The sequence below is a fragment of the Humulus lupulus genome, chromosome 3, assembly GCF_963169125.1.
Source record: "Humulus lupulus chromosome 3, drHumLupu1.1, whole genome shotgun sequence".
NCBI classification, from domain to species: domain Eukaryota; kingdom Viridiplantae; phylum Streptophyta; class Magnoliopsida; order Rosales; family Cannabaceae; genus Humulus; species Humulus lupulus.
Window position 1 is genome coordinate 280,125,588 of NC_084795.1, and position 12,609 is coordinate 280,138,196.

At 29.7% G+C, this 12,609-nt stretch overlaps 1 protein-coding gene across 4 annotated transcripts; it reads right to left on the reverse strand.

Moving 5' to 3' along the window:
- Positions 1-1,945: 1,945 nt before the first annotated feature.
- Positions 1,946-9,041, reverse strand: LOC133824617 (uncharacterized). 4 transcript variants are annotated; one of them, XM_062257560.1, is made up of 9 exons: positions 8,898-9,039; positions 8,137-8,198; positions 7,023-7,112; positions 3,993-4,243; positions 3,798-3,896; positions 3,674-3,715; positions 3,452-3,581; positions 2,727-2,828; positions 1,946-2,219 (listed from the first exon to the last, which is right to left on the reverse strand). In XM_062257560.1, exons 3-9 carry the CDS (start codon positions 7,105-7,107, stop codon positions 2,137-2,139), a joined length of 792 nt encoding a protein of 263 aa, XP_062113544.1. In that variant the 5' UTR covers positions 7,108-7,112; positions 8,137-8,198; positions 8,898-9,039; the 3' UTR covers positions 1,946-2,136. The 4 variants fall into 4 exon arrangements, with proteins under 4 accessions (XP_062113544.1, XP_062113545.1, XP_062113547.1 ...); XM_062257561.1 differs by having other exon boundaries at positions 8,822-9,028; XM_062257563.1 differs by lacking the exon at positions 8,137-8,198 and having other exon boundaries at positions 8,898-9,041.
- Positions 9,042-12,609: the final 3,568 nt, after the last annotated feature.

Below are 12,609 nucleotides of genomic sequence, written 5' to 3' on the forward strand. Positions count from 1 at the left end.
AATAATTTAGATTTTTTAAGTGTTATATTATATTTGGTGTAATTTAAGGCTAAATGTACAATAAAATAGTTTGTCATGCTTTTATCTAATAGATAATTAAAAATCTTAAAATAAAAAAATTATTTGAATCAAATGAGATTTTAGAATGGTAATTTTATCTAAAACAATATTTAATTAGGAAAATTTTGAAATATATATTTATAATAATAATGTTAATATTTGAAAATTATTTTTCAAAAATATATTATATAAACTAATAATAACAAGAGTTTATACCTTTTTGAACCTTGTGTTTTGTCTTATTATTTGTTTTGATCCTGTATTTTGATAAATTATTTTTTGGACCCTATATTTTGTAGAACCCTAAAACCGATTTTGGTCAAAGTTTTCTCAACTAAAATCACAAATAATTCGCCAAACTAACAATTCAGAACAAAAATAAAATCATTATGTTTAAAAATTATTGTTATATTCAATTTTTTTCTTTATCGAAATTGAGTTTAGGAGTCTATTTGAACTATTTTACAAAATATAAAGTCTAAAAATAAATTTTTTAAAATTCAGAGTTCAAACAATTAATCAGAAAAAACACAATGTCTAAAAAAGTATAAACCCTAATAATAATAATAAATCTTATTTGTATTGGTACATAACCTACACTTTTGGGTGGGTTAAATATAGCTCTCGAATTATTTTGGAGGAATGAACTAATTTATATAGTCCTTCAACATGTCCAAACACTGGATACAACAAACTCCATTCCAATACTTTTATGCAGGTGTCCAAACAGGCCCAAAATGAATGAACTTTCGTTTATTGCATTAACAAGTGTCTTTGGTTTTAGAGCAGCGTTGACAACACGAGCATTTGTTTTATAAGAAATTATAACAAATGTTATTTTTTTTAGGATGATAATAAATAAATAAATATATATATATTTTCTAAGTTAGAGAAAAATAATATTTTAGAATTATAAAATCTAATTACATGAAATTCTATTTTTTCAGAACGAGTTGAAAATGTTGTAATGTAAAAGTTATAAGTAAAATAAAAAAAAATAGTATTTTGGTGAGATATTTTAAAATAATAGTAAATGAGGACATATATAAATGTAAATAATAAAATCTAAGTAATATGCATTAATTAAATTTGTAAAAGAATAAAAAACTATAATTTGAAAATTTTAATCAAAGAGACATATATCTATTAAATATAAATCAATCAATATATAAATTTTTAACAAAAAAGAAATTGAAACTAATTCTCGTCATAGTATAGATTTTATCAACTAAAAAAGTTACAAATTTTAGATTTCAATATTTGAAGAGAAATTTATCTGTAAGTTGTCACCAACATCCAAGTTCATAAAATTCTCAGAGTCTTACAAAAACGAGACAAGACAAATTCAACCTAAAAATTAACACATCTTATGGCTCACAACACTTGTTGGACTAAGTCCTGAAAACGTCAGCTGAGAGACCAAAGAATTCCCCTTTTTTAAAATGTTATAATTTTCCATATATTTCTTTATATAAGTTGCCTAATACTATCTTCTTAAAAAATTATAAATTATCAAATAGATTTTTTTAGTTTAAAGAAATTTCATTGAAATCAAAGTTTGAATGTCCATGGTAGCTAGTCCACCATATTTTAGAGTCTTCGAGGATAAAGCAAGTTTTGCTAATGAATGTGCAACCACATTTGCCATTCTTGGACAGAATATGTGACAATATTGGCTCTTAAACTATATCACTTATAATTTTCTTCCCATGGTTTTAATTTTAATAATTAAATTCTTAAATTTCAAATTTATGGAATGTAAATCATTTACAATGAGAATTGAAAGTAATATGATACTTGCACACAAAACATGCACTAAAACACATTATACTCATAACTGTGTAATGTTTTGGTGACTATTGGACCAAAAGAAGAAAATAATATATTAAGATATTAAAATTCTTAATTAATAAGATTAAAACTTGACCTGTAATACAAGTCGTGAATGATATACACAAAATACAAAATAATATGAGCCCATCCCTAAAGATTTCTGAGCTACTTTACATAATTAAGTTTTAATCGGTTACCAATAGTGACTAACATGACCATTCTTAATTTTTGTTGTTTCTTTTTTCACACAACTATTTCGTCTTTCTTTGATAACATCTCTTGAATCCTTTCAAGGTAACTTTCCATAGTCTCCAAGCCCTTATCATCTGGAAAAAAAATATATTAATTAATAATAAATAAATTATCTAAAATGGTATTATAAACATAAAAGTTTGAGTGAGAGTAACTATATGTAAAATATTGGATAATTCTCTATAGGACTTCACTTTAAGCCCACCAATAGGTTCTTCAGTATTCTTGATTCGTGAACAGTTATTTTTTTTTTATGACCGTATATATTGTAGTTGTTTAAAGCATCCTGCAAATTTTTCAAAAAATTCCGAGTATTTTACAATACCGAAAATTAAGTTCAAATATATTGTTTTCACGCGTATAAAAAAAATTAGTCACGCGTGCAATATGTTTGAACCTAGTTTTCAATGCTGTAAACTATTCAAAATTTTCTAAAAATCACATCGATGCTCTAAATAACTACAATATATACGATCACAAAAAAAATCGCACTGAAAACTAGTAAAAAATCGAGAACAATGGGCTTAAAATGAAACACTATTATAGAAATTTCCGTAAAATATATATAAATATATATATACCAAGTCTTGGGACTGTGTGGCCCTTGGGATGGTGAATGACAAGAGGGTCTAAACAGTTTTCCAACAACTCAAGTCCATATGGCTTCAAAAAGTCCTGCTCTCCTGTAAAAAATATTATTTTTACATTAATATTACAAAAGCTCCAATTAATTCTCCTAATTTTCCTATAATTATTATCACAAAGTAATTTGACTAATTTGTAATAGCCTTCCTAATTAAAGAAGTCATTGTTCATTTTATTTCTTATTGAATTAAAATAGACAAGGTCTGTAAGAAAAACCCACTATTCAGCTAAAGACAAAAATAATTAAGTAGCATATAATTAAATTAATATCTAACAATAATACTGACAACCCATAGAATAAACCAGCTTGTAATCACTGGCAAAAAAAAAAGTAGAAATATATATTTCAGATTCTGCCTTATTATATGGGAACGGTAACTCTGTAAATATTGATTGATTTTACCAATAAAATGCAGAATTTCAGGAGTGTAGGTAAGATAAGAACAAGGGTATTATTAACATTTATTACTATTCAAATCATTAGCTGAAAATCATGGTCACTATTCTAGAGTTCCAAAACCTATTCTTTTATGACTTTGAATCAAAATAACTCGAATTAAGTCACCTAGCTAGTAAGTACTAGTAAAAAAGTCAAAAGTCATATGGTGTCTGTCACACGTGTGAAAGACACGTGTGGATGTTGACAGAAGGAGTAAATTACCTAGAAAGTGGAGAGAGAGACAGTCAATGGGAGAGGCATAAGCATTCTCAGCCACCTCAGTGGACTTGAACTTGGCCCCTCCAATAATTATCAAAGCCTTTAATTTTGGAACCTTAGTCAGTGCAAGCCCCTGCAACCAATAACTCCCTCAATTATTTTTATTATTTTTTTAACTTTTTATTAATCAAACGACATGTCGTATGGTTGACTGAGTAACCGTACCTTGGCTTGAAGCCCTGGCAATCCCGCTGATAATATAGCTCCCTAAAAAGATTGACAAGAATTAGAAGCCAAACAGAGGATTAGAAAGAAGCCAAACAGGGGATTAGAAAATATATCGACTTACCTGAGAGAAACCAAGGAGGCCATCAAAAGGTCCATTCTCAACCATGAAATCTTCTATGAATTTGAGACACTCTTCGAAGTTGGTGTATTCGTTAAATTCCTGCGATACCCAAAGAAAAATTGTGAGAAAAAGGAATACTCGTACATATATATATATATATGTATATGGAGAAGAGATATGAGGATGAGTGAGAACCTTGTTGAATTGAAACCACTCGTAATAAGGAGGATCGAAAATTCCTTCGACGTCAGATTTTCCAAGGGCAGGAAAAGGGGCATCGAGAAAAGTGAGATCGAGTTTGTCTAGAACCGATTGGGGCCACTTCCCAATCTGGGTTTTCATGATCTTTCCATTAGTTCTAAACCCATGAAGACAGAGAAATCTGGGCTTGATTATTCTCTGCTGGATTTCTCCTCCTTCGCTTCCCATTTTTAATTCTGTTTGAACTGAAGAGAGAGAGAAAGATTGGGCTAAATTTGTAATGAGAAAGAAAAACGTTTTGCAGTCTTAAAAAGTAAAAAGTCGTTGGTACGAAGAATATAGCGTCAGAAGTGACGATAGATGCCTTGAGTCTGGGAAACGAGTATAAATAGAGAAACGCGTGGAAGAGAACGGAAGGTCAGTTGTGACATACATGTATCTGCCTCATTTAATTCCCACGTGCGAAACCAAACCAAACCCAACCCGACACGCACGTGTCTACCCACCCCGATTAAACTAATATATAATATATATATTTTTTCAACTTATACTCACATTTTTATTATTTTTTTCTTTTTCATATTCTAAAAAATATATTTTAAATAAAAAAAATAAAAAACATGTTAAAGTAAGAGTTTTATTCTAAAAAGAAATATACTCCTTTAGTACCTTGTGTTTTTGCAAAATATCATTTTGGCACCTTGTGTTTTTAATAATGCTCATATGGTACCTGTATTTTAAAATCGTACATATTTGGTATCCTAAACTCAGATTTGATAGATAAAATTTTGTTAATATGATTAAACTGTCATTAGTTATATGTAATTAAATTTGTAACTTACATAATTGACAGCAGTTTGATTAAATTGACAAAATTTTATCTATTAAATCTGTGTTTAGGGTACCAAATATGTACGATTTTAAAATACAGAGTACCATATGAGCATTATTGAAAACAGAAAGTACCAAAATGATACTTTGCAAAAATATAAGGTAACAAATAAGTATATTCCCTTCTAAAAATTATATATTATTTTTAAAAATATATATATAAAAATAAGATAAAATAAAATTATGGAAATTAATAAAAAAAAAGTAATTAAAAAATGTCAATAAAAATATGGAGAAAAAGTGTTAAAAATTATTATTTTTATTAGTAATGTTCCTATATGTATTCTTAAGGTGCAAAGGTGCAAATATAATATAACTTTTAAGTTTAAAACAAATTTGATGATTTTAAATTTGATTAATTGTTTTTCAAAATTTTATCATTTTGAAAATAATAATTGGAATTTAAAATTATATTTTTCCAAGTATTTGATTAATTTTTTTAGAATCAAATATTTGATTAGTTGGATCTAGAATTAGGAAGATTTTTTTTTTAAAAATATATTATTTTGAGTATTAATAAATCTTAAATTAATATCAATCTCTCGTATTTTAATTTAAATATAATAATGTTGGTACACAAAATGCTAAACATCTCGAACCAAATTTTCTCATTTATAAGATTGAAAATATTGATTCGGGGAGTTTCAAATATGACTAAGTTTGCGGGCTTTTAGATTTTATTTTTTAATTTTTTATTGTCTAATTTTTTGAGTCATCTTTGCATACTCTTTGACCAGACAATAATATTAAATTGTAATTTTATGTTGTCCTTCAATCTGAATAATAATAAAGTCTATTCCCCACTAAAAAAAAAAAATACATAGTCATTATTATTTTGTTAGTGGCTAAGATTCACTGAATTTCAACTAAATCAAACCATTTTTTGCTAAGTCCATAAATAAAATGCATTTTGCCAACTTGGCTTTTACTGCTAATGCTCTTTTGGTGCAGATTTTGCATGCACATATATTATCTTTTTTTATTTTATCTTAATGTAATTAATATATCAAAATATCTTTTTATAATTTGAAAAACTCTTTTAAACCATAATATAATATCAAAATAATAACTAAAAAGATAATATCTTCTACATTATAAAAATAAAAACAAAAATTATACCAATTGAGCCCAATATTATAGGAACAAAATATTTACACTACACATAGGAAGATGTGTCCCAAAAGTACTCTTTTGCTATGCTTTAATTCTTCACAGCATCTCCAAGGGGTTCCCTAAATCTCTTTTTTATTTTTAGCTATTTTAGGGAACTCTTAACAAAAAACATGTTCCAACCACTCCTCAAAATGACTCTATTTTAGAGAATAAATAGGGAGCTCCCTAAACTTATTTTATATTATTTTAATAAAAAAAAACTAACATCTTTTAATAATTTTGTAATATTACATCTACTTTCAAAAAAAAAAATTTACATCACAATTATTTATTTAATTCTCTTTTTTTCACAAATTGTTTTTACAATTATTTTCCACTTATATCTTTTTTTTTCGAACAACTATTTTTTTTAACTGTCTATTGTATATTATTTTGAGCATAGTTTGTTCATTTTTTAAAATTATTTATAGTTTATTGTGAAATTATAAAAAAAAATTATTCTTCTACACAAATTTTATTAATGAATTGTATAATTAGTTGTTAAAGTAACCAAATATTAGAAATTTAAAATTGTAAAAAATTATTAAATTAATCAAAGTTAGGTAAAATGGAGAGTATGATTGGAGTGAGGTTGGTAAAAGTGGCTCCCTAACATTGCTTTTTAACTGGAGATGCTCTCAGCTAGAGGGAAAATGGAAAAAAAAAAAAAAACTGTGTTATTTTTTATATAGATTATTATTTATTATTTATAACTATTTTGATCATTATTTAATTTTTTTTATTATTGATTCAAAATTTATTATTCCATTATGTTTTAAATTTTGTTATTATTTATATCTAATCCGGTTAAATGCCATATTTTGACTAAGCTGTGTCTTTTTGTTCATAAATTCTTAAAGTTTGTATAAATCCATAAAAAAAAAAAGATTTTAAATGTCTTTCCAAGCTCCATTATAGTGCAAGCAAGTACAGTAAGTATCCCAAAGCAACACCAACAGTATTAATTAAAGTTGTACTTACATGTGGTGAACTTGACAGAGCTGCTGATGAGATTTGCAGATAGTTGAACAATTATTGCTGAACCTCCTTGAACTAATCTTGGCATGTCCTCTAAAGTAATGCAATCAAGAATTATTACAAAATTATTAGAACTTGTACAATCCCACACAAAAAAATAAGTCATACCAAAAGCTCTATATCAAGTTTAAGACCATCTATATCATTCAAGTCAAATTCCCAGCAAAGATATCCAAAGAGTTTTAATAATGCTAACCCATATTTAATACCTACATAAACATGTTGCTTAAAATATTTGGGCTTGGGTTTGAATATACATTTATTCGATACACATTGTGAGAATTATAACCTTATCAATATATAACTTAGAAAACCATAACATATTTGCTGAAAGGTTCTTCCAAATCAAAGAACACACTTGCCTTATCATTCATCAACCAAAAACCATTGCCTTCTATTTTTAACCACTATAGATAGTCCAATTTATTTTCGATTGAATTGAACCTTACACAAAATACTACATGTCTACTATTTCTAACTTGAATCTCTCCTTATTTAACTCTGAATTGTGTGTTTGTGGTAATTTCACTCATATTATGCATATTGTTTTCAAAAGAAAACACTAAGGTCATCATTCCCCTTTTGGTCAAACTACAATGAATGTCTCTAAATCCTTTTTGCCCATTTCAGTCAAAGTATGTAACTGTAAATATTTTTTTGGGGGGTTGAAGTGTGAAGCAAACCAAGAACAATTTGACAAAACCAACCCTTGTGCTAACTCCATTAGATGCACATACAGGAGAAAGAAAGAACTAATCCAAGAGAGAAAACTGAATCCAAACAGTTGCTCAAGAACCTTTTGATGTCTACCTTTGAATATCTAACACCTAACAGAATCTACAAGAAAGTATGTTTGCAATGCTAGAAAAAATTTCAAAGTGTGACAGATAAAACTCCAAACATTCAGTATAAGCAGGGAGTATCCAAAATTTGACTTAAAACAAACAAGTAACATTGTTAGTATTTCTAATATTTATGAAACAATGTAAAAACAAATACAAACAGCCACATCAAAATTTCCAGAAAAAGAAAAGAAAAGTTAATAAGGTAAACGCACCAAGTCCGACTTGAACATTGCCTCACAAGCACCATAAAGAGACTCAAATGCAGAGCAGTTCCCTGCATAAATATGATTTAGTTTGTTTACAAGCAAGTCCTCAAGTAGGAAACTCAAAACCCAAATGGAGATCACAAACAATCAGAATACTTTATAGAAACATACAAAGTCCCTAAAATCGACCCATATAACCATGCAGCAATGAAGTTCATGAACAAAAAATAACTACATTACACCAATGAAAGACAAAAGGAGTCAAAAATTAACTGTAAACAACCCATTGAACAAGATTCTTGATTTGCATTCAAATACGCCTCTCAACCAGATTAAATTTGAAATGAATAAAAAGAAAAAAGGTTAAAAGATAAATCCCAATTTATGACATTTTAATTTAAAGGAAAACATTCACTCAAGGATTACAAACAAAAACTTAGGCTCATCATCACCACCTAAGTTTGTTCTTGTTAGGAATCGCCGCTTTTTATAACCAAAACAACAATTTTAAAGCTCAGATTAGTCATAGATCATCAAGCACAGAAAATACCAAAACACCAAATCAAAAACAATCAAAAACAGGCTTTAATTCAACAAACCAAAACACCAAATGTCAAATATCAAACGCTTATACAAGTTTTAATCAATACAAATTTCAATCAGAATGTAAACCCAAAATACTAATAAATACCATCAAACGTAAGAGAGCCCAGACTTGAAATCCACTGAAATTTCCCAAAAAAAAAATCAAAATCAAAATGCCTTACTTCAACTGCTCCAAGAATTACCCTCAGACCTCAGACGTGGGAGCCTGAGAGAGGAGTGAGAGAGCAGAATTTTTTTTTGCTGAGGAAGTTTTGGTTTACTCAGATAGTTTGGAAGACGACGATAAGCTATATAAATATTTTCTCAGTTTTTTTTTTCTGCGCAGAGGATAAAAAAATAGGCGGGGTTCCCATCACTACTTCACTGCACCTAGTGGAATAGTCAATGTTTTTCACAACGTGTCCCTTGCATGGCCAAATGATTTTTTTTTTAGAATAAGGCCAAATGAATTATTATAGTGGAAACTTGACCCTTTATACATAATATAGTAATTTTTTTTAATAGGGAATTTACTTTTTTGATAGTAAAGTATTACCCTCTGTTTTTAATAATGCTTATATAGTATCCTGTATTTTAAAATTATACATATTTGATGCCCTATATTCAGATTTGATAGATAAAATTTTGTCAATATATCAAACTATCATCAGTTATATATAATTAAGTAATTAAATTTAAATTTGGAACTTACATAATTGACAACAGTTTGATTAAATTGGTAAAATTTTATTAATTAAATTTGAGTTTAGGGTACCAAATATGTACGATTTTAAAATACAGGGTACCATATGAGCATTATTGAAAACATAGGGTACCAAAATGATACTTTGCAAAAACACAGGGTACCAAATAGTTACTTACCCTTTTTTATATGACAAAATTACAAAATATTCCCCTCATATGCCTTTTATTCAATATTAGATAAATTTACACTTGTCATAATCTCTCTGAACAACTATTATCACTCTCTCTTGCTGACAGAGCTGAAGCACACCCATAAAACTAAAAACAATTCATTGATTCGAACTAGAGCTTCGAATGTGGGTCGGCCTGGCCCGGGCCGACTCATATTTGAAAGAGTAAGTCCAGCACGGCCCATAGGCTCGATCTATGTCGTGTCGTGCTCGTGCTGTGTCAGGCCTAAGTTGGACCAGCCCACTTTTCTTATTTAGGCCGACCCACTTTCCTTATTTGGATCTAATGGAGAATTGAACTCTCCACTTTTTTTTTAACAATCAATGGACTCACCACCAATCTAAATACATCTCTTTGTTTAAATTATAGTTTGAGATATTTTTATATATTTTTCAACAAATACTTTATACAAAATTATATCATATATAATTATTAGAATTTGAATACCTACTAACAAATACTAAAAATTTTAACTCACAAATCTTAAAATAAATTAACATAATTATAAAATTATAAACAATGAGAAAAATAATAGACTTTTATTATCATTTTAATTTATAGATAATTGACATTATCATTATTAATGTCAAAATATCGGGTTTTTTATCGTGCCGTGCTTTCAGGCTAGTTTGTTCGTGCTTTCGTGTCGTGCCTTCGGGCTTGTCGTGTTGTATCGTGCTCAGGCTCATGTTGTGTCGTGTCGCGCCGTGCCAATTTTCAATTTGTGTCGTGCCTGGCCCAAGCCCATATTTTTTCGTGTCGTGTCGTGCTCGTGTCTTCCGAGCTCGTGTCGGTTTTGTGCTGTGCTAGAAAGTCCGGCCCGTATTACAGCTCTAATTCGAACCACGCTCTTCTATTCGCAATCATCATCCCACCTATTCTTGTGGAAAAAAATTTGTACACTTTTACAGTGAAAAAATCATGGGTAATTTTCTTCTCACTTTATCTAGTGTTGTATGCATGTTAGAATTACTTTGATATATTTTTCGAGCAAGTCTGTGTTCTTGTGAAGTCGTATTCTGGATTTGCGTTTTCATAACGATGGGTTAACGATGGCCTTGTTATTTTTTTTTTCTTGAGTGTCGTTAACCCATCGTTATTGGTCATGTAGGTTTATTTTATAAAAAAACATCGTTATTGCATCGCAGTCCCATAGTTAACTAAACCTAATATACCAAAACCATCATTATAGCATCACTAAAGTATTGTTAATACATCGTTAAATCATTGCGTTTTTAATTTTCTGTAAAGTATGGTTATTGCATCGTTAAACTATTGTTAATGAATAAAGGTAATTGCACACCATCGTTATGCCATCATTTATGCTATGTTTTCTATTTTTTTGTGGTGCATCGTTAATTATGATTTCAGATTTAATCATTGTAGTTTCTTTATTTGAATTCCCAGGATCGAGAGTCACCATCATTGTTTTGTTCAACGACGTTTGGGAAAAAATGAGATAAATGGACTTTCAAATGGGGTTCTAATGCTATTATTCAAGTACAACAGATGTTAGGTACACATAATTTTTGGATAAGCTAAACGGGGATTCTTCATTGCTTGACTTAAAGTTGGAAATCTCTGTTACATACTATGATTTCTGCTTAGATCCCATTGAAATCAAAGATGATGAAGGAGTGACCATTTTTATATCAGGCAATTCCAAGTCCATAAAGCATCGAGTTCCTCTATGTGTTACTAAGATTCCAAAGAATAATGACATTCTTGATCCATCTCCTAGAGCAAGTGTTAACCAGGAATTTGTGAGTCAGATCTAAACAGTAGTTCCAGATACAACTCCTGGCCCAGATATCGAGCATCGGACGTTTTACTTTAGGTGCCATCTGCCAAAAAAAAAACCATTCAAATTAGTTCTCAAATAAAAAAAATACAAAATTTTAAAAATGGATAAAACCATCGTTATTCCATCATTTTTACCATCGTTATCGCATCGTTATATTTAAAGACAGTCACCATCGCTAACTCATCGCTAACCCATCACTAACAACCATTTTATTTAACGTTAGAGCCTAAGCATCGTTAACCCATCGCTAACGCATTGTTAACCAATCTCTAACCCAGCCCAACTCACTAATAATTCGAACCATCGTTAATAACCTGTTCATTTCTAGCCTAACCCATCGTTATAGCATCGCCAACCCATCGCTACCAACCTATTCATTTCTAACCAACCCATCACTAACAACATATTCATTCATAGTCCAATTTTGCATCGCTAGCCCATCGCTAACAACATATTCATTCATGGTCCAATTCAACATTGCTAACTGTAACACCTTACTTCCTTAGAGTCGTTACTAAGTGAGTTCCAAAACGTGCATTTACCTCGCTAATTGAGGTTTAAAGTCAAAAGTGTAATTAAATCATAAACAGAGTTATTGTTATACCCAGATTTCGAGCTATGTTAAATATGACCTCGAAAGTTGGATTCGCAGCGAGTGGACTCATAAGGTTTAAAGTATGCTCCAGGATTGAATATCGAGCCTTCAAGGCTCGATACGACCTCGAACGTGGCGACCTTGAAATATTCATGATCTCGAAGGTGGCTTCCGAGACGCATCTATCATCAGGGATGATATCGGATCAAGGGTTCCGAGCCTGACACGCGTACGACCTCGAAGCCATGTGACCTCGGGAGATGTCATTAGCTCGAAAGCTGATGAGAAATCTGAGGGACTAAGGCCTTAGAGAGACATGATTATGACTTTGAATATCCACAAGAGACGCAGTCTGCATTTATTGTTGTAAATCCCATAGTATCATGAGATATTATTTGGTTAGATATACGCCCCCTGGTCTTCAGGGGACGTTTCCTTTTATATCTGATTATAGGCATTTAAAGCCATTTATTTTATTTACACAAAAAGAGTAACTACCCAAAATATGTGGGATAGTATTCTGCAACCTTCTCTATAAATAGAGAGGTCATGCACCATT

What these genes read in the sequence shown, in the direction of transcription:
- LOC133824617 (XM_062257563.1), bottom strand. Translation starts at nt 7,107, where the DNA reads ATGCCAAGATTAGTTCAAGGAGGTTCAGCAATAATTGTTCAACTATCT. An exon ending in CTCTGTCAAGTTCACCACAT is followed by an intron (nt 4,244 to 7,022) that starts GTAAGTACAACT and finishes CTCTCTCTTCAG; the next exon opens with TTCAAACAGAATTAAAAATG. An exon ending in CCACACAGTCCCAAGACTTG is followed by an intron (nt 2,220 to 2,726) that starts GTATATATATAT and finishes TTTTTTTTCCAG; the next exon opens with ATGATAAGGGCTTGGAGACT.